This window comes from Nelusetta ayraudi, unplaced genomic scaffold, assembly GCF_046127955.1.
Source record: "Nelusetta ayraudi isolate G7.1 ecotype Tasmania unplaced genomic scaffold, CSIRO-AGI_Nayr_v1 ptg000002l, whole genome shotgun sequence".
NCBI classification, from domain to species: domain Eukaryota; kingdom Metazoa; phylum Chordata; class Actinopteri; order Tetraodontiformes; family Monacanthidae; genus Nelusetta; species Nelusetta ayraudi.
In genome coordinates, this window is record NW_027466052.1 from 6025118 (window position 1) to 6049506 (window position 24389).

General features: G+C 49.2%; 1 protein-coding gene across 1 annotated transcript in view; it reads right to left on the minus strand.

Moving 5' to 3' along the window:
* Positions 1-6141: 6141 nt before the first annotated feature.
* uacab (uveal autoantigen with coiled-coil domains and ankyrin repeats b) overlaps positions 6142-24389 on the minus strand; it is a 34387-nt gene continuing 16139 nt past the window's right edge. Inside the window, exons 2-19 of the mRNA XM_076019550.1 lie at positions 21031-21161; positions 17104-17192; positions 16213-16277; positions 14684-14741; positions 14411-14481; positions 14020-14126; positions 13530-13711; positions 13115-13152; positions 12576-12635; positions 12310-12417; positions 11907-11939; positions 11698-11790; positions 11151-11181; positions 10979-11028; positions 7967-10651; positions 7170-7322; positions 6979-7044; positions 6142-6321 (exon numbers count right to left, since the gene is read on the minus strand). Coding sequence (XP_075875665.1) covers positions 6250-6321; positions 6979-7044; positions 7170-7322; positions 7967-10651; positions 10979-11028; positions 11151-11181; positions 11698-11790; positions 11907-11939; positions 12310-12417; positions 12576-12635; positions 13115-13152; positions 13530-13711; positions 14020-14126; positions 14411-14481; positions 14684-14741; positions 16213-16277; positions 17104-17192; positions 21031-21161 — 4092 coding nt within the window. The 3' untranslated portion in view covers positions 6142-6249. The remainder of the gene's footprint in view (positions 6322-6978; positions 7045-7169; positions 7323-7966; positions 10652-10978; positions 11029-11150; positions 11182-11697; positions 11791-11906; positions 11940-12309; positions 12418-12575; positions 12636-13114; positions 13153-13529; positions 13712-14019; positions 14127-14410; positions 14482-14683; positions 14742-16212; positions 16278-17103; positions 17193-21030; positions 21162-24389) is intronic.

Genomic DNA, 24389 nt, shown 5'->3' on the forward strand with positions numbered 1-24389 from the left:
CAGGTTTTTAGAAAATCCTGTCTTTCTGGCAGAGGAACAAGCAGTTAGATGGAGACAAAAAAAAAAAAAAGAAGAAGAACAAATAGAACACACAATTCTACAGTCCTGGGTCTGAAGTGTCTACCACAGCTAAATCGCTCTTCAGCAGCGAGGAAACCTCCGCGTTTGCGGCCTGTTCGGGTTCCGCCGGCTGTCTTCACTCCTCAAACCTCCACTTAAAAACCACCAGCAGCGAGAGAGTCAAAATTCCCAGACACCACGGTGGAACTGGTGTTAGTCCTCCGACTTCAAGCTGTCCCTCCCCGCTTCCATTGCAGACACCCTCTCTCCACCCTCCCTCCTTCAGTCGCACTAAGGCCCTGAACTGATCTCTTAAAGACGATCGAAGACGCCGCCGTCGGTGGCTTAGCTGGCGTTTCCCAGCGACCCCCGGACGGCCGCGTCCCACTTAAAACCACCGTGTCGCGTGTTGAGCCACGAAGTGACATGCCAAACTGGGCCGATTTTTCCGTTTGAGTGAGTGAGTCGATGTGTTTGTATGTGTGTGTGTGAACACAAAGATGTGGTGAGACCCCATCTGGGTCTCACTAAGGGAGGAAGAAAAGCTGAGCAGACACGCCGAGCATTAGCGGTTAACCGACTACTAATGAGGAAAGAAGAAAAACACGGAGCTCAGATGAAACCGTTTAGTGAGCAGCAGCGTACGGAATGAATCCCCGCGGCACCGAGACCCAATGAGAGTCTCGGTCAGGGACGGCTGACACTCACGTAAGCCCCCCCCCCCCACCCCCCACCCCCCCACCCCCCGAGTGTAATAACCAGGGGAGGGGGGTGAAAAGTGAAGGATGCCAGCCCTGTTCCTGATCTCTCACTTTATATCTCTCAGTGTGTTCTAAGCAGCTGCATCCACTCCTGCTGAAACTCAATCCCAGTCGCAGAGTCCCAGGTTCCACTGTCAGCGGAGGTGAGACGAGTCGGAGCGACGTGAGCCGTCGTTGTGAGTGTTGGGGGGGGGGGGGTTGGGGCGTGGCAGGGGGCAGGGGAACTAAATTTCAATAAATAAATAAAAGTCAGAGTTCAGTTTGGGGAATGTGAGAGCCATGCTGAAACCATCGGCTTCAAATCAGCACCATGTGTCCCCCGGAGCCTTATTATCCCATAAATGACCTTTATTGAGGCAACAAAGTGCTTCGGAGCTCTCAGAAAACATTAAAGGGAGCCAGGAGTGGTGGTCCGGTTCCTCAGGGGACCCATGGAAGAAAAAAGCAAGGAGAAGAAGAAGAAGGGCCCTGTCCTGGTGTTTGTGGCTCCCAGTGTCGCCTCACACACAGGTTGGTGTCACCTGACTAATGGCCAATTAGAGACAGAGCAGCAGTTTAGAGCAATTACAACCAGAGGAAAAACAGGTTCAGGGACTTGCTGAGCGACCCAGTGGACTGGAGGTCACTCAAGCAGTAGGACGGCTGGAGAAGGTGACAGGATGGCGAAGGCAGCGCTGCCGCTCTGTCACTCTGGACTTCGGTGAAGAAGCTGCATGTGATCAACTATCCAGGAAACTGTGCATTTAGCCCCGCGTTTACAACCTCCTGGGTTTTTCCTTCCTTAGAGCTTCCGCTTCGTTTGTAAGGGGACAGAAATGAGGCCGTTTTAGTCTCACGACCAGGCATGACGCCTGTTAGTGTAGCAAGAAAAGATAAAGATAACTTTTCAGACTTCTGGGGAGAATAGGGACGAATACTTGTTCATTAAAAATCATTAATAAAGTTATTTTTTTATTCTTGATATGAGACCTTTTGAGGTTTCAAGTTTTCACATTGCCCCACATCTTTGCATCCTCTCGTCCAGCGAGTGAACTGAGAAGTTGAACTTGAAGTTACAGAAATCCTCGAGCAGAAGACGAGTGAAAACAGCCTGGCACGTGATTAAAGCGGGAATGAAAACAAGTGACAAAGTGTCGAGTCGAGGAAGCCAAAGTGGCCGCAGTTTCTGTAAAACCCCAGCGAGGCCTTTCAAGGCTCACAGCGGAGAGGAAACCCTCCAGTGGTGGGTTGTGGGGGGTGGGGGGGGTTCATCAAGTGTGTACACAACCCCCCCGGCTGCTTCCTCAGCCGCATGCGGCCGATGGCTGGGGCCCATTTCAACAAAAATAAAGTCTCTGATCCTTCCCGGGATGACGAATTTTTATAAAGATGGGATAGTTTGCGGTTAGTGTGGGGGGGCTTGAGGGCGGGGGCGCTGGGGCCACGGCGGTAAACCAAAAGGCGAGTGGAGGTATGGGACTGATTAGGGACCCTGGAGATGAGATTAAAGAGGGATCCAGCAACAGATTGAATTGTATTTGCCATAATTGCCGAGAACAGCTTATTCAGAGCAGACCGCAAAGAAACTGGGCCATAAAAGCCGAGGAAGGGGGGGGGGGGTGTAGAGGAAGGCCAGCTGCCACTTGAAACCAGCAAAACTTATTTTCAAAGGAACCGAGCCCAGAACACGTCTTGCACCAATTAGCGGGCGAGTTGGTGTGGGAAGATGAATTAGCTCTTATTCATAAAGCTGCAGCACCTTATTTACTTGTGCTGGTGACGGTGTCGGTGATCTTAGAGGCCAATCAGCCTCTCATCCAACTCCAGCCACTGCGCGGCGTGACCCTATCTGGAGTGAGATAACCAAGAGGAGCCACGAACTCTGCGCTCGACATGCTGCATGAAAGAGCTTTAATGAAAAATAAATCTTGTGAGGAGGGGAGGGGGGAAAAAAAGAGGCCAACGGACGAATCAAAAGAGGCGCTGGCTAGGAGATAAAAGTGGGAGCAGAGTGCCAGAGAACTACTGACTCTCATTCCTGGGCTGATTGTACGTAAAGTGAAACCACATGAGCTGAGCAGTTCCCACACGGGAAGTGAGAGTGTGTGGAGCAAAACCAAAGCCCATCAAGAGGGGTCGCGTCTGCCTTTTTGCAACCCGCAGCCACTAGGGGTCCCCAAGCTTGAGCGCTGTTTGTAAAACTGTGTGAACCGCTGACCTCCGCTTTGAGTCTAACCTGGCACCTTTATGCAATGCTAATAATCAGAGTGGTTGGGTGAGAATAAAGGTCCAGCGTTTGAAAATCTGACTTAATTCATGATTTTTATATTGGTAAAAGCTTAGCATACTGGCCATAAACCCTAACCCACAAAAAAGTGTATACTAGGTACAATAAAAGTAGTGAGGTTTCCCTATCCGTAGAAGACTTCTTATATTCATATAAGGATATACATAAGCGAGGGTCTTGCTCATAGTTAGCTAACGTAACAGCGCCTTTCGTATTTGGGTTATGCTCGAGTCCTCAAATAAACCAGCAAAGAAAAAGGTGGACGAGGCATCTAAGCTTGTGCTCGCAGGCCACCTTAGTTCACTGAAAAGCTCGGGAGAGGGAAGGACCGAGTCCCCATGGGGACTTAAGTGAAACAGTGCTGCAATCTAAAGTGTAACCGCTTGATGTCACTGTTTCTTCTTTAAAACAAAAAAAAAAAGAAGTCCAAATATTACACTCTTAACCTTTAAACTTATTTTCCCATTTTGAATCTGGTATTTGCAATGCTGCAGTGTTCTCTTAAAAAGTTCCATCCATCATAAAATTAACAGTTTTCTGACACAGCTTTCAATCTGGAGCTGTGGCTTGGCTGAAATAATTTTAAAGCCAAGAAAAGATGAATTGAATGAATGAGGAAATAAATGATACCGTTTCCCTTTCATCCAACCTTACATTGTCATTTTGATAGCATGGAAGCCAAGGCTAAAATAGTGGAGAAAAAAATATGTCGCCATCAGAAGCTAATCATTGTTTTCACAGTTACTTGAATTATGAGAGCTTGGCTGTGTTGTGATCTGAGCAGAGATTTTAAATCAACATGTTCTGGTCTTTAATAGCCGCTACTTCATTATAAACCACACTACTGCTGCACGACCACAGACAAAAATTCACAGAGGACAGATGTAGTTTTCTATGATAGGCACTTTTATTGATTTTGTATTATTGTTCCACAAACACAAATACTATTGGCAAAAAAAAGCAACCGTTTTAGACTTCGGCAATAAATAAATATACCGCTATATTTATTTAGAGGTGCAAATGAATGCGATCTAAAGTCTTTGTTAACAGTTGGATGGAAGACGGAAATATTGACAAAGGAAGTGTATTAATTCTTAATAGCAGAGCTGAACAGAAAGGAGAGCTTGCATTATTATTATTATCATCATCATCATACGTTGTTTTTAAACAATAGAAACTGATTTTGGCATGAAAATGAACTTTGTGTTAAGCTAAAAGGTAAAAACTGGAGTGCTTCGGGTGGCTGACAAGAGATTAAAGTCGCTCTGTTCTTCTCTCGTCCAGGGGCGTCCTGAGGTCGACGCTCGCGTGCCTTTCTACTTCCAGACCTGCTGAAGATCACAATCGTCTACACTGCCGGGCAGTGATCACAGTAGTACAAAGCTATGGAAAAATATATCAGTGTAAAAGCATGAGAGACTCGCTCAACAATCACAACACGAACACGACTACACTACACTGTCGTATCACAAAGAGCCAGCAGGGGGGCAGCAGGCGCGCTTTCCAGGAGAGCTGCAAAAGTTGTCAGCTTCAAGTTAATAAAAAGGGGGTGGTGTTAACATTTATTATTTTTTTTAGTAATATTAATTCTGCTTCTCATTAATATTCATACTTCACATTCTATCCTCTGTCTAAGAGGCTGTCTACCCTTCACCCCCCCCCCCCTAACTTTTACCCCTTACAGCTTCCAGGAACAGCGACTACCCTCCCGCAGGCTGCTCCCGCTAAAACAATTTCAATCAACTTGGCCAGCCAAGTCTCGCCACAAGAGGGCACTGTGGTTTACCATAAGGGCGGGGGGGGGATAGAATGACGTTCCACTGCAAACTGTGGGACACAGCAAGAGGTTTTCACTCCACACACACCCACAACTCAAATCCAGCACAAGTCGGACCGCGAGGGGCTCGTCGCGGACGGCCTCGCAACACAATTCTTTCAGATTTGGATGATCTGTCACCCACTCGGATCTTTGGCAACTGGTTTATTCTATAAGCGGCGGAAGGATGAGTTGGAAGATGAACTCGGCTGAGAAAACACAAACAAGGTGGAGCGATCGGTCCGGCTCTGCTTTAAGAGTAACTCGATGCTGTAATCATCACTTCTGTCCATTTCACTCAGATCTCAAGAGAGTGAGAGGATGTCAGAGAGGGAGAGGGCGCAAATGATTAAAAAAAAAAAAAACCCTTTCGGGGTCATCTGGGCTTGAGACGTCCTGCGACGTGATTGCCCTGCTGCTCAGCATGGAAACTGAGATTAAGAGACAATGAGGCATTTTCCATAGGAATTAGAACAGGAAAATCCCATCTGCAAATATACACCGTCACATTTAATTCATCCTGTCTGAAATGTAATTATGAAAATCTATTTTCATGCTTTTGACCACCGCTGCTGCTCGACAGCTGTACTCATTCAGATAAGAAAAAAAAGAAAGAAAAAGTTTTGCGCCCCCTGTAAACGCTTTAAGAAATACAGTGAAATAATTGTCCACGACAGACAGAACACACAGCAGAAATGTGACTTCCCGCTAAAGATATAATTTGGCAAAAGGCGAATTTGAAATCTGGCCTTAGCAAGCTTTAATGTTTAATGCAGATAAACTCTGTACCGTAGCAGCATGAACAAAAGAGACGGTTACAGCAACCGAAATCTGCCAGAGAACCGATTTTTGTGAGACTTGACAGCAACTACAAGAAGGGGAGGGGCAGCCGACGGCGGGAGCGTGACATGGTTCATTTCTATTTAACAGTTCAACGTAAAACCTCCAGCATCAGAGAACGTAACGAGACGAGGCTGCGTGGAGACACAAAGCTGATCAGAGTGACGCGCGAGGAACCGTGTGGGGAAAGTTAATGGGTCGGTGACTCAGGAGTTCATCTGTTCCTCAATAAATCAAGCGATCATGTGTTTGACCGGAGTTAAATTCTCAAGCTATTTACTTCTACTCTTGACTAACACGTCTTTAGCTGTTTGTTTATACATGTGCGCACTTACACTCACACACACACACACACACACACACACACACACACACACACACACACACACACACACACACACACACACACACACACACACACACACACACACACACAGGGGCCACGGCAGCAGAGCTCTGCAGTGGGAGGTGGAAGAAACTGTGACTTTGAGCCAGCAGGTGGCGCTTCAACACACAAACTCCTGTCGCATCCTGATGATCTGCAGCAGGGCGGCCTGGACGTCCTCGTCCATGTGACCCTAAAAGAGAAACACAGCGTGGATGAGTAACATCTCGACAGCATCGGCAGCCCTCAGGCATCCAGTGAGTCTGTTGGTCAGCTGGAATTCACTCATTACTGCCGTAAAAGTACGCATTTTCCTCAAGTGAACTATCGTTCGCTAAGCTAGCTTGTTCCACGATTTTCCGACGTGCGAAAAGACGCATTATAGACTTGCGTCATAGGCCGATGATATCTACGAAATATCCATCCTCGACGTCATTCGTGAAGTCCTCTCTGCGGTGCGTGATGATACAGCGACTCCGGGGTGTCGGCGTTTAAGGTGTTGGCGTATCGTCGGAGTGCTACCATGGAATGCTAGGTGAGCTTCACAGAGTTTGCACCTGCTTCACTTTCTATGAAATATTCCTAAACTAAGAAACTTACATCCTTTCTTTTCCGAGAAGTTTGTCGTACGATGTAAACAACGAGCGACACTGCCCACCCTCAGCGCTCAGTACAGCACTGCAGGTACAAATGAGCGCGGAGCGGTCGTCGTGGTTTTAACATTCAGCAATTTACAATAACGGTAACACGACGCTTCTGTTTTCGCGTTGACGACTTTATATTGTGGACGCAATCGATTACGTCGACCGATCGTCGCAGCCCCAGTGAGGAAGAGAGGAACAAAAGCTACCTGTGCCGCGCTGAGAAGATGAGTTCGGTAAATGGAGACCACCTCCCTGTGCTGCCTCTCAGCATCCTGACCAGACACGAGGGGAAGAAAGGAGGATGTGAGAACAACTCTTGGATGAGGTTTTCATAGAAAAACACAAAATGGGCACAAAATGTGTTGAGGCACAGCAGAGCAGTCGGGAGCCCACTCACAGCCAGCTGCTGCTGGAGGCTCTTGATCTGGGCCTGGAGGGTGTCGACGTGCTGCGTCTGCCTCTTGTTAGGCACGTTGCTGGTGTAGGCCAGCTGAGACAGACCGTTCAGTGCTTGTTTGAGTCGCTCCGCGTCCGTCAGCAGCTCTGTGATCTGGAGTATGGACATGAGGCTAAATGTTAAGATTCACCAGGAAACACTGGAGATGTAACAACATCAACGTCTCGTGGTGCTGTAACACCTTGGTGTCAAGGCTGTGGGTCAATATTTATTCTTATATGGGAAAACAAAACAAAGGCAAAAATAACTCCAGCTGCCTTCCTGTCAAGACATCAGTGCAGAGAGATTTTCAGTACCCTTAAGTCTTACTCAACTCCAATTATAGCCATGAAATGTTTCTCAGAGAATTTGTGTGTGCGTGTGTGTGTTTCCAAAGGGTTCGGCACACGTCAATTATTTTGTTTGTTGTTAATGAGACAAAACCAGAGAACTGAATTCCCTGTCCTCCTGCACTCTGGATTTGTTGCAAGCCAGCGACGTCATCTTGCTGCAACATCAACAGTTCTGAGTTGTTGGTGATTCCAAAGCGCAACGCAGTGCATGGCAAACGCAATGAGGCGTCCGAAAACCTTTTCCCACCACTGTGTGTCCAATCTTCCATGGAAAACACATATAATCCCATTTTGCACTGCAACCTGTATAAATAAAACGGAAACTGCCCACGACCTGCGACCCATTGTTGAGTCGCCACCACCAGTTGAGAAACCCCGCTCATAGAGCGGTGATGAGACCCCCACCTTCTTGTCCTTGGCCTCAGTCTGCTGCGCCGACGCCTGGATCCTCCTCTGCAGGTCTCGCGTGGTGCCCAGCGACTCGTCGTAGCGCTGCTTCAGCTCGCCGATCTCCCTCTCCACGCCGCGGCCCTTCTCCCGCGCCGCCTCCACCTCCGCCAGGGCCTCGCCCTCCTTCTCCCGCGCCGCCGCCGCCTGCTGGCGCGCCGTCTGGCACTCGGCGGCGGCGGCCCGCAGCTGGCGGCTCAGCTCGCCGCCCTCCTCCTCCAGCCGCCGCTTCCCCTCCTCCAGCCGGGCCGCCTGCTCCTCCTCCTTGCGGCGCGACACCTCCAGCGCCTGCGTGGCCCGCAGCAGCTCCGTCTGCAGGGCCGACACGTCCTCGGCCCTCTGGCCGCTCGTCTCCTCCTCCTCGCGGAGCTTCAGCCGCAGCCGGGCGGCCTCGGCTTCCAGGGCCTCCAGGGCCTGCAGGGCCTGGGCGGCCCGCGAGCGCTCCCCCAGCAGCGCCTCCTGCTCCCGCCGCTGCTCCTGCAGCTCCTTCTGCAGGGAGCAGACCCTCTGCGCCTCCTGCTGCTGGGCCTCTCGCGCCCGCTGGCAGTCAGCCTGCGCCTGCCGCTCGACGTCGTGCAGCGCCTGGAGCTCCTTGTCGTACGTGGCGATGCGGCCCAGCTCCGTCTTGAGCCGCTCCTGGAGGTTCTGGATTTGGTCGCGGCCGAGGGCCCGCTGCTCCAGCGCCTCCTGGTGCCGCTGCTCCAGGGCGGCCAACGTCTGGCTCAGGTCCTGGAACTTGCCCTCAAACTCCTCCTCCACGTCCCGGTGCTTCTCGCTGCTCACCAGCGCCGAGTCCAGCCTCTGCTGCACCGACTCCATCTCCACCTTCAGCTTCTCCTTCTCCCGTCTGTCGCTTTGCCCGGCCGATCTTTCTTTGTCGCACTTCTCCTCCGCCTCCGACAGTTTGGCCCTCAGCTCCTCCACCTGGGAGACGTAGGATCGTTCCTTCTCCTCCACGGCCGCCAGTGGGACGAACCGGGACTGGATGGCCTCCTGGATGGTGTCCAGCTCTTTCCTCTGGGCCTCCAGCTCCTGGTTGAGCTTCGCCGTCTCCTCCTGAGCGGACGCGTACTTGGCAGACATTTCCTGGGCTCTCTCCTCCGCCGCCGCCACGGCAGCATCCAGCTTGTCCGTGGCGGCTCTTTGCTCTTCGGCGCTAACAAAGTCCTTCCGCATCTCCACCTGGGCCTTTTCCAACTCTTGGCTCAACTTGTCGTTTCTCTCCTTCACCTTCTTCAACTCTTCTCCACTTTCTTTCTCCCTGGCCTTCACTTTCTGCACCTCCGCTCTCGCGCTCTCCAAGGTGGAGCTCAGCTCCACGTTCACTTGCTCCAGCTGCAGCCGGAGAACCCGCTCGCCGTCCAGACTCTGCTTCAGAGTTTCCATCTGGGTGTTCAGCCGCTCGCCCTCCTTGTCCTCGTCCTCGCGTCCTTGTCGCACGGCGTCGAGTTTCTCCAGCAGATCGGCATTCTGGGATTTCAGCTCCTCCATTTCCGCCTGCTGCTTCTCGCTGGAGCTCTGGACGCCGTCCATGTTGTCCCGCAGCGCTGCCCTCTCAGCCTGGAGCTGCTGGACCTGTGCCTCCGCCTTGCCGTACCGCTCGCTGGCCTCCACCAGTTTGTCCTCCAGCTCCTCCAACGCCGCCACCATGTTCTTGCGAGCCTCCTCGTGGTGCTGCACGGGCACGAACTCGGCCTCGACGCTGCTGCTCAACTCCTCCATCTGCTCGCGTAGGATGTTCCTCTCCTCCTCGCTCTCTCGGACCTCGCAGATGAGAGCCTGGCTGCGGGCGGTCAGCTCGGCCAGCTTCTTCTTCAGCGAGGCGTTCTGCTCCTCCAGGCCGGCTCTGATCCGCCGGTGCTCCTCGGCCGGCACCGTCCCCGAGGCGGCGTGGGAGGACGGACCGTCCAGCCGTCGGTTGAGCTCGGCCACCTCCTCCAGCACTCGGTCGTAGTCCTCCCTCAGCTCCGCCAGCTGCCGCTCCTTCTCGTCCACGGCGTTGCTCAGCAGGTTCTTCATGTTGTCGAACTTCTCGGCCGGCACGGTGCCGCCGTGTTTGGCCTGCGCCTCCTTCAGCTGGGTCTCCATCTCCACCAGGGCCTCCGCCAGCTCCTCCCTCTCCGAGGTCACGATGCCCAGGTCCTGGTGCAGCTGACTCTCGCTGCTCTTGTACTCCTCCAGGGCTTTCTCGCTCTGTTTGAGACGGTTGCGAACCCGGCCCACTTCGGCGGAGGCGCCCTCGTACTTGGACTTCATGTCCTGCAGCTGAGCGCGCAGCTCCTCCACGGCTTGGCCCCCCATGTGTTCCTTGACAGCGACGACGTGGGCCTGGAGCTGCTTGACCTTACACTCAGAGTCCAGCATCCTCTTCTGGACGTCGCCCAGAGCGTCCTCCAGGTCTTGGATCTGCTGGTCGGCCTGCTTCTGGATGGCGTCGCGGCTCTGCACCAGGTCTTGGCACTCTCTGTTTTTACGGTTTAAGGCTGAGTGAAGGCGCGCTACTTCCTCCTCCGACGCCTGTTGTCGTCTCCTGACGCCGTCGAGTTCATGGCGCAGTGCGTCCAGCTCGCCGGGGGCGTCCCAGCCCACGGTGGGTTGACTCTTCTCTGAAGGTTTGGACAGTGAGCGCGACACGGTGGGTCTCTGGGTGATCTGCAGAGAAAGAGTAAGAGAAAAAAAAACAAGTTTACATTTCTCTGTCGGTCTCTTTCATTGAAGGCAGTCGAGGGAAACTGAATGATGAATTGTGAATATTCATATCCATTGCCATTAACATCTTAAACACAACAGTTTTATATAATCTATTTATTGTCTATTTATTCTTTTAGAGTCTTAAAATTACAGTGTTTAAATCTTATACTTGTGTTTTTTCACAGAAATGAATGAATTAATTTTCTGTTAAGACGGATAAAGTTTTATCCGACTCGGATTCTGAATTAGATGTGTAAAACTTAAAAACAGAAAACGTACTTGTTCCGAGTCCACGCTGTGAGCTTGTTTGACCAAGGCATTTTCTTTACCTGCAAGACAACAGACAGAACCCATAAAGTTGGCACACGGCAGAACGTTTCCGAGTCAGAACAACAACAAAAAACAAAAACACACAAAAAAAACTTGAGTTCAGAAAGGAAGGAAATGTTACCTTTAATGACAGACTGTCCAGAGTAGTCACCCTATGGACACAAGACACAGGAAAAAATTACAAAAAGCTGAGATAAAACTAAATTCATTTGGTTTGATCGTATTCACGTCCACTCCTGCCACAAATCTTGCACTGTTTGTGCAATAGTGTAAAATGTGCCTTTCATGTGATTGTAAACCTACAGGAGGCTCATCAAGAGAAGGTGCCAGTTTCACAGTACTGTGTACTGATCAGAGTAGTCAAGTGGCCAGTAGTGGCAGTAGTATCACACTTCTTGTCTCTTTGTCAGCGTTCCGTTGAGATAGTGAATAGTATGCATTGTTCAAAACAAAGGTCTGGCTTTCAGCCGATGCACTGTCTGGCTTTTAATGGGAGATCATAGTTTAATAACCTGGCAATGTAGCCGGTTGCTATGGAGAGAACGCACGCAGCACTCATCACTTTTATATTAGAGTGCACTATGAAACTGGGCGAGTATACTAAGCCATCCTAGCATACAATGTATTTATTTGTGATACAAAATACAAATAAATACATTTGAACTGACCAAAGTGCTGCGCAGCTGGACCTTGACCGTCTCCATGCCTCGAGCCCCGTCCTCTTTCTCTCTGGAACCACCCGACGCCTTCAGCTGTTCCTTCTAAGGCGACAGAGAGACACAGGTGAGTTCTGGGGTGAAGATGACGAGAAAAGGCGCAAAGAAGAACGGGGAGAGCAAGAAGGTTTATATTGAATCAAATGGGACCCGGCTCTCACCTCTTTCTTTGCCTCTACTGCCGTTACTTTCTCCTGCAAATGGAAAAGAAATCTCATTATACCATCAAACAATGTCCAACAGAAAAAGGGCTGTTCTCTTCATAGCGACCGGCTGCATCGCCATGGTTATTAAATTACAACGCAATCTCCCAGTACAGCCAGGCAATGCCTCATCTGAAATAATAGAACATTCCTCTGTGTTCTAAACAATCATTAGTGTCCACTATTTATAGCCGAGAAAGAAGTAAGAGGTAGTACTACTACTACTACTACTGACTTTTATTAAAGATACATAGTCTGGCTCTATCTGTGATTTTTCCGCCAGATTAAAAACACATGCTATGAAGAAGCTGCTAGCAGGGGAGCGGTGCGCACACTGCTGCTGCATTGTTGTGTTGTGTACCTGTGAGAGCTGCTGCTGCAGCAAGTTGACCTTGTCTGTCAATGTCCTCTGCTCCTGGTGGTACTTCCTGAGACTCTCTTGCAGCGTTTCATTCTGCCTCTCCAAGTCCTGAGGGTCGATACGTACATGCACACACATTAAAATCAGATCCACATCTGATCTGAAGATTCTTTTTTTTTTTTTTTTTTATCCATCTCTCCTTTGTTCATTACTGCGTTTCACTACTTGAGTTTAAAGCACGTATGTTGGTGACGAGTCCCACTTACATAGATGACCTGGTCCCTCCTGCTGGACTCGGACACCGACTCTGACCGCTCCACCGAGTGTTGCGGAGAGAGCAGGAGCATTTTTCACCGTTTGTTTGTTTGTTTTTGGGGTGCTTTATACCCATAGCTTGACTGTGAAATCTTCCCATACGTACACTACCATAGACTGAAACAACTTTCACTTTCCACCAGATGGCAGTCATGAACTTGATACCAAAAGCGTAAAAATAAATAAATAAATAAATAAATACAAAAGTGTGAATGCTTGGCAATTGCTGCAAATGGCTGTTTAATCCTTGTAGAGTCCTAACATTTGAATGACGGCGAAAAGAGATTTCATTGTCTTTGACATTAACATGGTGGCAGCGTTGACCTTTACCGTCATTCAATACAGAGCGAAGGTTCTTGGGAAATTGCTGTCCGTTTCGAACGGTCCTCATCATCACAAATGCCAAAGCCAAGCGGCTCATGAATGTGGACAGACTGTGCAGAATAACACCAGAGGCCTGACGAGTGTTGGCTGGATGTTTCAAGATTACCTGTCGCTTCCACTGCTCGATCTTGGCCGCCTCCTTATCTGCAACAAGAGAAACTGTCATTTTCACCGCCCCCATTGCTTTAGTCAGGCAAAATCATATTCGAGCGACAGCTGCAGTTAAACTTAATGAGAGCCAAGGTTATGACTGCGGATAATAAAACAGAATAAATCCATTAGTAGTTCAGAAATTTTACTTTTTGGGGGTAATCTTGCTAAAAATCATCTTTCCACAAAATACAGACTTTGCAAAAATAAAAAAAACCTTCATCGTTTTGTATAGAGACAGAACTGGGTAATCTGTATCTTGATGATACAAAACTTTTCAATCTTTGTGATCGTTCTATTCAGTTGAAGATGTAATTGGTTTCTGGGATTTTCTATTTTTTTGGAAGAAAGGCAGCAGCAGCAGCACAGACCTCTGTTGGCTTTTTCCAGGTAACTTTTGACCATGGCAACCACCTCCGAGTTCTTGCCGTGGCGAGCGTAGTGATACGCGTCGTGGCCAAGGTTGTCCACCGCCTTGACGTCGCTGCCGCTCTTCAGCAGCACCTCCACCGCGTCCTTGCAGCCGTACTCACAGCCCAGAATCAGCGCCGTCCTATTGGGGTGGTAGTGAAGCCAGACATACAGTTGAGTATCTTCAGCCTTTCAGTTTCATCCCCATTGGTTTTGAATTTGTTTCCCAAGCAAAAATCTTTTCCAATCATCTTTGCCATCTAAATGAGGCTTGTGTTTTTTTTTTTTGTTTTTTTTTAAGTGTTCACATACACAAAAATCTGCTTTATTTCAGAAGTTACGTTAAATGCAAGTGCAATTTAAAACTGTACAAGCGTCTCGCTTCTCTATTAATCTCATTTCAATGCCAGCTGCACCGGTGCGACTACATCAGCTGCTGCCGTTTCTTACTTGTTCTGTTTGTCGCAGGCAGAGATGTCAGCCCCGCGATCCAGCAGCAGCTGGCAGATGTGCGGATGACACATCTGGGTTGCCAGCACCAGGGGAGTCCTGCCATCCTGAGCAAAGAGCAAAAGGCGTCACACAAGGACAAGCACGTGGATCTTGCATAATCTATCCTCAACAAAGCCCTACACAGGATCCATTTGTCTCTGCTATTAGCAAGGTTAAGTGCAACCTAGAACTTAAAAGGGCTGAGACGCAATGTCAAAACTGATCAAGTCAATTTGGTTCATCAGCACGATCGCCGAACATTGCTCTCTAATGGAACTGCAGAGGGATAAATGGGAGAACGGACTCATTTTGTGGGCTGTGTGAAATCAACTGAAACACGACTTCTTACAAAATCACTGGCATTCACAGAGGCTCCGCGGTCACACAGGAGTTTCACGCTGGAGGAGCAGCCGGCCATGACTGTGGAGGGGAGGAAAACAACTACTTAACTACTTGACAGTGGTTACCACAACAACAAAAAAAACACAAAGAAACACATAGAAAGTAATAAAGTGAAAAAGACATCACAGTTTTGTTGTCAGTTCTACATTTTTTTCTGAGCTTTAATGTTACGTTTGATAAAAATGTCCAAACTGCAAAAAAGTGGAAGCATCCACCCAACCTGCATCGTGCAGAGCTGTTCTTCCCTGTAGGTCCACATTTCCAACCGGACTGTTGTGCTGTAAAAATCATGAAAAGCAGTTTGGTTGAAAACAGGACTGACTGAAGCCATTTGTTCTAATTGCCACACAACACCTTTGGGTCCGTGTAAACTCTGCATTAATCTACTTAACTTAACAACAAACACCAGAAGATTCAGCTGAGGGGGCAAACAAGTCCCAACTAAAAGTTTCAATCAACTTTCAAGAACTTATTTTTTTATTATTCTTTATGCTGCTGCCCTTCAAAGTAAAACCTTTTTTTCTATCGATTGGCCTTAAACCGAGTATAAGTGGATAAGACAGAATGATGATGGTTCCACTGTAGATGCCGGGAGCCACGGCGCACAGGGAGGCCGATCATTTTTACTGAGATGCAGATTTCAGTATTTCTCCCAGGCTGGAACTTGAGCAGCAGCAGTGGCAGCAGCAGCAGCGGCGGCAAACTGCCTGCGACGCCTCTGCGGGGTGTCAGTCAGCCCGGTGGACAGCGGCGACTGGTGATGAGGTCCTGCTATGAGGCCTTGAGGACTCAATGCACACAGGGGGGAGAGGGGGGCATGTTGCTGGGTAGGCTTCGCTGGCGCCTCCCCCCCCCCCACTGTCAAAAAAGAAGAACTCTCTCTAGCAACAAGAGCCAAAAATTAGCCACATGCTCAAGTGACATAGCTGGGGCGGGAGGGGCAGCGAGTGGGGGAGAGAGGGAGTGAGGGAGGGGCCAGGCTGACTGAGGGGAGTGTTGGCGTCCAGCCGCTATGTCTGCCGTGATGACGGCACCCAGAACGGGGCGGCGGGGCTGCAGGAGGGGACGACTTGTCAACACCAGCGGCGGCAGCAGCAGTCGTAACCTCAGTTAGATCACCGACACAAGGAGGGGAGGAGGGGAGGAGGGGAGGAGGGGGTGGGGGGTGGCGATGACGCTATCGCAGGGCAATATCAGGGCGATTGCACTCCGCTTGTAAACACATGAATGCTGCGGAGGGTCGCGGTGACTCAACGTGGCCTGCTGTTGACTCCTCGACAATCAGAGCTGCCAGGCCACTGACTCAGAAGCTGCTCTTTGCAACGTAGGTACATTTACACAGAACACCCCTACAACTTGAAAACCAAAGATGCAAATGACCAGAAGAACAAACAGAATGCCGAGGACGCCGTCTTAAACCTACATGCTGCAGAATTGAGAATAAGTCCATCCTCAACTTCTTTTACTTGATCTACTTTCCAGAAAAGTGTGAGCCAAAACACACAGTTGAGAATATTGTCTTTTTCAAAGTGTACAGATATCTTACTGATATTACTTCACCTGGAAGAAAAACATCACCCTGCTAAACTGAAATGGCTGGAAACATCACTTTTGTTCTCTGCGTCTCTTTAAAGGTTTCTCCCTGCAGGAGAATGGAGGCTTTTCCCTGCTGAAATAATCTGCGATGCCACGGCGAAACGTCTGACAGAGAGTATAAACAGGAACAGGGGGAGGAAGAGAGGCTTTTACCTGCAGGAGCTTCTGCACGCACAGAGAATGTCCGTTCCTTGAAGACAGGTGGAGGGCGTTTTTACCTGAAGAGAACAAAAGTGAAAAGTTGTTTTCAAGCTAACAAAAAGCTAAAAGCGGCCGCTTGTTCTCCTTTTTTTGTGTGCCGTAGCTATAGCAACCACTGTTTTAAACGGAGCGCAACATTATTTCCCCGGAGGAAATGCAATAAAGTGTTACCTCATAACATTCAAATGTTTAAAGCAAAGAGGTTTAATTTATTGAGGGGGATTTTTTTTTTTAATTTGCATTACAGAATTATAATCTTTGCTGCTCTAAAAATGTTTTGTAAGTCCGTTAATATTTTAATGGCTGGCCGGATCCGGTCAACTTCCTCTATGTCTGAGTCATTAATTAGATTTTTTTTTTTTTCCCCCCAGATAAAAAAATCTATACGGCTGCTTTTGTTGCTTTGACTTCATTAATGCAACGAGAGAAATCGTATTTCGTCTCCGGTTACTCAGCGATCCTTCACGTCCCAATTAATGCTGCCACGCTGGAGACCATTATCACATTTGCGGTTTGTCAAGACAACGTGTCCTTGGCTTGAATAATTAGCTGTAATGAATGATTGATGATGGAAGCGGAGATATGCACACGCCATTTCTAGACAAGCTCCTGCCACGGACCCCAGGCGGATTACTTAGCAACGGGATCTGTGACGCAAATGTGCTTTTACAGTCGGTCTGTCCAACTGAAACTTTCTCTTATGTTTCCTACTGCATTGAGGTGAAATATAAGCGTTGGTTCACTCCCGAGAGTAAAACGCAGATTAAAGAATTGATAAAAAAAATAAAAAAAAGTCCCAGTTTCCCAGTGTTTGGTACGAAAACCGATCCGGCTGGAACTCACCAGAAGCATCAGTGGCAGTGACATCGACGTTGTGGCTCAGAATGAGATTGAGACAGTCGAGGTGTCCTCGCGTTGCGGCCAGATGAAACCTGGGTTAAAACACAAAAAGCAGACCGAGAATGAGCCGAACAGCAAGCGTGAGGCACAATGAGGACACAGTGGTCGGAGAAAAACTGTACGCAAGTACGAGTGCATTAAACAGCAAGTCCTAAAAAAGACAAGAGGCTGCTGGTGAAAAAGCACAGAGCGAGAGCTGCCGTGAAGACGACAAGGAACACGTTTAAGCCATCGAGACTTTGGCGAGCAACGCGACACACAACTGCAACTTTATTTAAATGAACAATTATGTGCTTCTTCACGAGAACAGCCAGGATTGTTAACTGAACTGCGATAAACTCGCGTTGTTATTTTCCGCTCAAATGAAAGATTCTTCTCCACTCGAAATATCGCTGCTCGCCTGCTCCTATTTGCAGGCAAACTGTGCTGTGCGCAGCGCTCGCTCCACTCTGGAGGCCCCCTCGCGTGTAAACCAATCTCCGGCTCCCGGCCGCAAAGTTACACGAAGCTGTTTATACACTAAGCCTGAGGTATCTGCCAAGGAGACAGCTAGGCTGTCGCCTCGACACTGTAGCGGGTATTAAAAGCCGTGTTGATGGCCAGGAGACGTTGGGTATCTGGGGAGCAGCAGAGGGTCCCGACCTCTGGGGGCAAACGGCAGACAGGAAGTCGACTGAAGTCAACCAAGTTGGGGAGATGATACCGGCTGAGTGACGAGAGGCCGAAGAGCCTGCGATGGGGGAAATCGACGGGAACGATTCTCACCGACTTCGATTGACAAACTTCAATTGTTGGAGGTAAAATGATGAGAAATGATGATAAACGGAGAAACGCAACATGCAACAATGTCATACTGTACACGGCAGAGAGAGAGAGAGAGAAGTTTCATAGAATTGGACAAGTGGTAAAAACTTTGACCAGTACTACAATGATGGCAAAAGAGGAGAGGTGGAGGTGGAGGTGGAGGAAGGAGGGGGGGGTGATCATTCATAGAGACAAATGGATGTGCCACAGAGGGAGCACATTTAGCGATGCCATTTCATCTTCACACCTGCTCCTTGACAGCTTTCAAGTTGACAGCCTACAGGATACAGCCGCTATTTTTAGAGGGGAGCGGCAGGGTGGAGGGAAGCAGCAAACGCATGCTCGCGTCTGAGGCCATTTATGATGATTTGTGTTTCTCCCGAAGACTGTCAAACACCCACAGGCTGTTCTCTCTCTCTCACCCTGGCAAGATTCCAGTCATCAACGGGTGGATTTTCCCTCAAAAATAAACTGATGGTGTGACGTGCGTCAAAAAAATCTGTGCTTAATTCGCCTACCAATTTTTTTTTGCACTCGAAACGGTTCAGAAGTGAGTGTGAAATGACGGACATGTTGAGATGAACTCAATTAATAAAACAGTGTTGATGTTTTCCAGACAATCCATGTGTGATTTCCTATCTGAAGTAAAAAAAAAAATTAAAAAAAGACGAAGAAGTAGACGATGTATTTGTTATTGTCACGTCTATACAAGCCTCCAGCAGAGGATCCATGACCACTAATCCAGACAAAACAGGAGAACCTTTCGCACACAGGGGCCAATTTTGAACCGCTCATCCAGCCGGACCATCACACGGGGCTGCTAAGCCCTTGGTCAGCCGGCCAATCAGAGCGAGCAGGTGTGATGGGTGGTCTCCTCTCGCTGCAAAGCGTTTGGCCGGCCGGAAGCCGCGATGCAGCAGCAGATAAGAGAATTCATTCATTAGCCGGACAGAGTGACGCTAATCCAGCCGGGCGCACCAAATCACTCATCCACTCTTTAGGTTTGTAATTAGTTTCCCCCAACAGAGGTCCGTGATTACCGGGGAGGGCCATTGGAAATTCCTCCCTTGGCTTTTTGCAGAGGCCGGAGAGCCGTGGACACGTGCGTGTCTGTGTGTGGCCCAGTGAACTAAAAGCAGCCTTGCTGAGCTGTGCCTTAGTAATTTCACAGCTGAGAAGACTCGGCCCCACAGACTGCGCGTACATTTGTGGAAACAAATGGAAAAATCAAAAAAAATCTTTGCATATCCTGGAACCTTTTAATCTTCATCCACACTATTAAAGGGTCACAACGTATAATTTCAAAGTTTGCAATACCCATGTTTTATAACAATGACGTGTCTCTGGCCTGTCAGGGAATTCCCCATGGAGAAAGTCCATCTTTCCACTTCTTTTGCTCGCTACAGAAATAAAAAAGTGGCAACAACAACAGCGCTCCTTCCTCCCTCTGAGACTCGATTATTTTTGTCCTCTGTCAAACAGGTGGAAGATCCGACAAAGCAAAACCGAGTGTCCTTCAAGTCTAAATGCCTGTGATTCGTCACGGATGTGATGGACTGTAATGTAAGACGTATTCATCTCTTTAAAAAAGAAAGAAAAGTGTAAAAAAAAAAATCCAAACAGCGATGAAGCACAGAGTTCTCTCGAGGCCTTGACTCTTAAGTTTCTTTTTTTACTTTTTCCACAAATGGACATATTGAAACCACCCCGGCGTCCGAAGTAAATGCCTTCCAAAGGATGCGTCACACAGAGCCGTCCTGTGCCGAGCACCTCGAGCACACACTGTGACTGCCTCGACCGGCAATCACTGTGCACACTTTTAGTTTGACTTCTGCTCAAATTCTAGCACCTTATTATGAGACCAGGAATGTATCGGGTCGTGCGTGTGATTCTGTTTATTTAAATGCATGCATGTCCGCCATCGTTTGTCTTGACAATGATGCCACGGGACAATCTCACACAATGCTGGGAATACCGGGCACCTTGCTGCCGTGACCTGGACTTCTATAGTTGTATGCTTTTAACAAAGACGCTGTCAAAATAAACCCCAGCGCACGGCCCAGCGTGCACCCACTTCTTCACATATCGAGGATTAAACGCGGGGCGGGGCCTCCCAGAATGCTGCTTGCATTTATAGAGAAAAGGCATTAGAGGTTGTTTTTTTTTCTCTTATCTTTTTAGCTCTGGGACGATTCAGATGCGAGAAAATAAATTACCTCGAATACATTTCAGCGAGGTTTATCTATTTTTAATGGCCACGCCCTCTGTTTGTTTTTGTCCGACATTTCGGTTCAGCCGCTGCCCCGTAATACGTTTACCGCATAAAATATGGTCTTTCGTGAGGTAAACTGATTCGGATAATAGCCTGCAGATGGGCCTAAACGCATTAGCTGGTGTCGCGAGTGCCAGAGTGGATCTGATAGAAATTCAAAGGGAGTCGTTTCCTGTTGGGGACTGCATAAACAGACTGCGGCCGGCGCGGTCAAGCTCTCAGCGGCCGCTCGCATTCTTTGCAGCGACTCCCACATTGACCTCTCATCAGGAGGACGCTGAAAGGGAAACTTCTGAATTAAAAAGGACACGGAATGATTTGCAGATGGGAAGTCTGTCATTGGGAGTGAAGGTTTTGCAATGCCAACGGAGGTCAATCAAGCCACCGTGCATTTTAAAACAGATAAACTTCAGAGTTTTATTTCTTCATACATAAGAAGGAAGTAGAAGGAAGTCGAAACATTCGCCCTGAGAGGCATTATTGAGCTCAGTTCTCAAACTGAAAAAAAGAATTCCTGTCTGGGAAACACTCAGGAATGTCTGACCAAAACAATGTTTGGAATTTGTGAAGCTCAACATTTTTTTTTTTTTTAAAGATTTGTACATATTTAGAGTCATGGCAAACATCAACACTAAAGCAAAGCAGGTTCCATAAGAGTAGAGATGCAGTCCAACATGACAACATTCATATGTGTGTCTATATATAGAAAGAGAGAGAGGTGTGTGTGTGCGTGTGCGTGTGTGTGTGTGTGTGTGTGTGTGTGTGTGTGTGTGTGTGTGTATGTGTTTACTTACGCAGAGCGTCCTTCCACATCCAGCTTGGTGGGGACGATGCCCTTCTTGCTGAGGACGGCGGCCACTTTGTCCACCTCGCCGCGTTCCACAGCCTTCATCAGCCGGTCGTCATACTTGTTCCAGTCTGTGTTCTGGATAAAGGTCACGGCGAGATTCAGTCAGCATGGTGGACGCGCTTACTATTGGTAAGCTATAAAGGTCAATGTGGTTACGAGGGACAGCGCACATTTTGAACACGGACGTCAACATTTGATGCACCGCAAACGTCTCAGAGTCAATGGCTCGAGTGGCGGGGAGGAACGACAGCAGCAACACACAGTCCAACAACAAATGAAAATACTGATAAAAGTCAATATAGCAATGCTGTGTCCACCTCTTAAAACCAGCGATCTGGATTCTGCTTTCACCAGCTAAACGATACAAACAAGGGTGAAACACGTACGCGCAATGCGCAACGATGGTCGCCGACTATGGCCACAATTTCTGGCTTTAGGTAACGTCAACAAGACTTGTTTTGGTTTGAATCACAATAATAGACTTTGGCTAATGCAGGATGTGCCAAGAATGTGCCGCGCTGCTGTTTCACTCAATCCCCTCATGACTGATGGCTGCAGAAGCATGGGAACAAAGTCTCTCTCCGGCTTCTTAGCAGCCTGTTTAAGTCGGGGGTGTTGTGCTGGAGGTCAACACCCCCCCCCCCCCACTCCCTCCCATACACACACACACACACACACACACACACACACACACACACACACACACACACACACACACACACACAAAAAAAAAAACAACAACAGAAAAAAGTATCTCACACCCTCAACTAGGATTCCGACACATGCAATAAATTACAGCAGCCACTACATTCAACACGCATCCACGAGCCATCAAATCAATCGACCGGTGATGATTTTCCTTGCGTCTCCATTACTGGAGTAGCGCAAAGGCAACCTCAGGCTCATTCACTCAGCGCATTTAGGCAAAGAAGGAGAGAATCTGGCAGACACAGGGTTTGGTTAAAGGGTTAAGCAACTGACAGCGAATACCTACAAAGTGCATGGAGGTGCATTTTAGCCAGCGGCTCATCTTGGGTGAGTGGAGCTGGTCCTTGTAGCGCGCTACTGAAAAGGTGGCCAGTTTGGCGGTTTACAAAAGCACAGCTGAGGAGAGAAAAAAAAAACGGAAAGCGCACAAAAAAATTCCCTCAGTGTCTCAAAGCACTCAACCAGCGAGTGCAGAAAAAGAAAAAAAAGAAAAGCAGACAAGAGTCGGGAGTCTATTGGAGACCCGCCTAAAGCAGACTCAGCCTCCTGAGGTTCCCCCCACTCGGGCCGCAGAAGGTCAATGAGCAGGGTTCTCTAGATATTCCTGAGATGCTCGCGGGCTCTGTCGTCGGGTTCATCACTGCACAGCAGCTTTGTCGGTGGTTTCGGGGGAAGAAAAAAAAAAGAAAAAGGAAAAGGGAGGAAAAGGAAAATTGAGAGGAGGAAGGAAAGGAGGTGGAGAAGCAGTCGGGCCAGCCCTGCCAGCCCTGGGACCTGCCCTGGCCAGCAACTGCAACTCCTCCTCTGGAGAAAAAGTCAGCTCAGCCTGGCTGCCTCTCACCTCCCCCGAGGGTCTCTGCCCCCCACCCTGCCCTCTCCGCTGCCGCCGGGCTGCCCTTTAACAAACACAACCACACACACAACCACACACACAAACACACACACACACACACACACACACACACACACACACACACACACACACACACACACACACACACACACACACACACACACACACACACACTCCTCCTGTCTTTTATTTCCCTCCCTCCCTCGTCTTTCAAAACTCGCGTCCTGGGAAAAAAAAAAAAAAAAAAAGAAGCGACTTCTTTAGTAACTTTCAGCCGAGACGACTCCCGACTCGTCTTCCTCGGTCCTCTCTAAAAAGCTCTCTCTTCCGCGCCTTCGTCCCCACCAAATGGCGCGTCGGCGAGGCCGAGCGGGGGGTAAATATGTGAGCTCTGCCCGGGTCTAAAATATCACCCCCTCCCCGGTAAACAGCGGCGGTGCAGACAGCCCCGCAGACTAGTTACCTCTTTATTTTTTGACCCTCCAACCTTTCTGTAGTGACGGATAGGAAGACAGCGGCTAAGAATACATTCTGGACGTGCCTGCGCCGTGACTAATGGCTTCGGTGTCCAGCGCCGCTGCCAGCGTGAAACAAGGCCAACCAAAGAGACGGTCGCTTACGTTGCCACCCCGCCCCCACGACCCCGGACCCCCCAGGTCTCCCGCCGCGCTCCCTGCTGGACTCCCATCTGAAAATATTAACGTGTCAGACGGGGGATTACGGGCGGTCTTGGCAGCGACCCTGACGGGACACTCCAGGGGCAGGCGGCTGTTTACCCGTCCATTGAAGAAGGCTGCCGTGGCGCCAAAGCCCACTGATTCCACCTGCACCGACGCGCCGGCACGCGCAGCAACTTGGGCTGAAATCATTTTGATTGGGGTCACGAAGGGGGTCCGGCGTACTTGACACGTCGCGCCGGGCTCCTCCTTGGCCTTGTAGCTGCCAGAGCGGCGTTGGCGGAGCGCTGCCGATATTCCCAAAACACGCAAAGAGATCCCCACCGCCTGACATGTCATACGAAGGAGCAGGTGTCGACTTACCCGAGCTGCTCGCGCTCGCATGGAGACAAAGGCGCCAAAATGGCATGCAGCCACGCCGCGTGCTGTGCATCGGTCACCTAAATATCTCATCTGTTGCTGCTGCTAGTGCATTTCTGTGGGGATCTGCTAAAGGCACCAGCAAACAAAAGAGGTCTCTACAGCGAAAGAGAGCTGGCCCGGCGCTGATGCATCGTGATGTTTTTGTCACGGGATATTGTGCGCGCCTACCTTTGCCCGAATCTTGAGTGGCTCTTGGCGGAGGATCACGGTCGCTCCGTTGTGCGTAAATTGCAAATTCTGGCGTCCGCTCAAGTTTTCAAGTGAGCGGCGAGCCTTTTCATCCATTTTAAATAAAAGGGGCACACTTGACATTAGACACGGGAGAACGAGAAATACATCAATCAACGTGGACCAGGACCAGGAGAAGCGAAAACAAACGCGCTGATGTCAGTTGCTATTTCAGAAACCGGAGCAAAACATCACAGGACACAGTAGGTCGGGTCAGGCCTCTACCTGTCCACACACACAAAATATCCTGGGTGCCTGGTTACACTTCAGCTGGAGGCTGTTGGTACCTCCAGTTCAGTCCCACCCCCAGCCTCCATCGCCATAGGCTGGAAGTCCTAGAAACATCCCAGTCCGGTGCCCTTTCTCAGCCCCCTGGTTGCACTAACGGGGCTCCAGTGTCCTCAAAGATGAAAT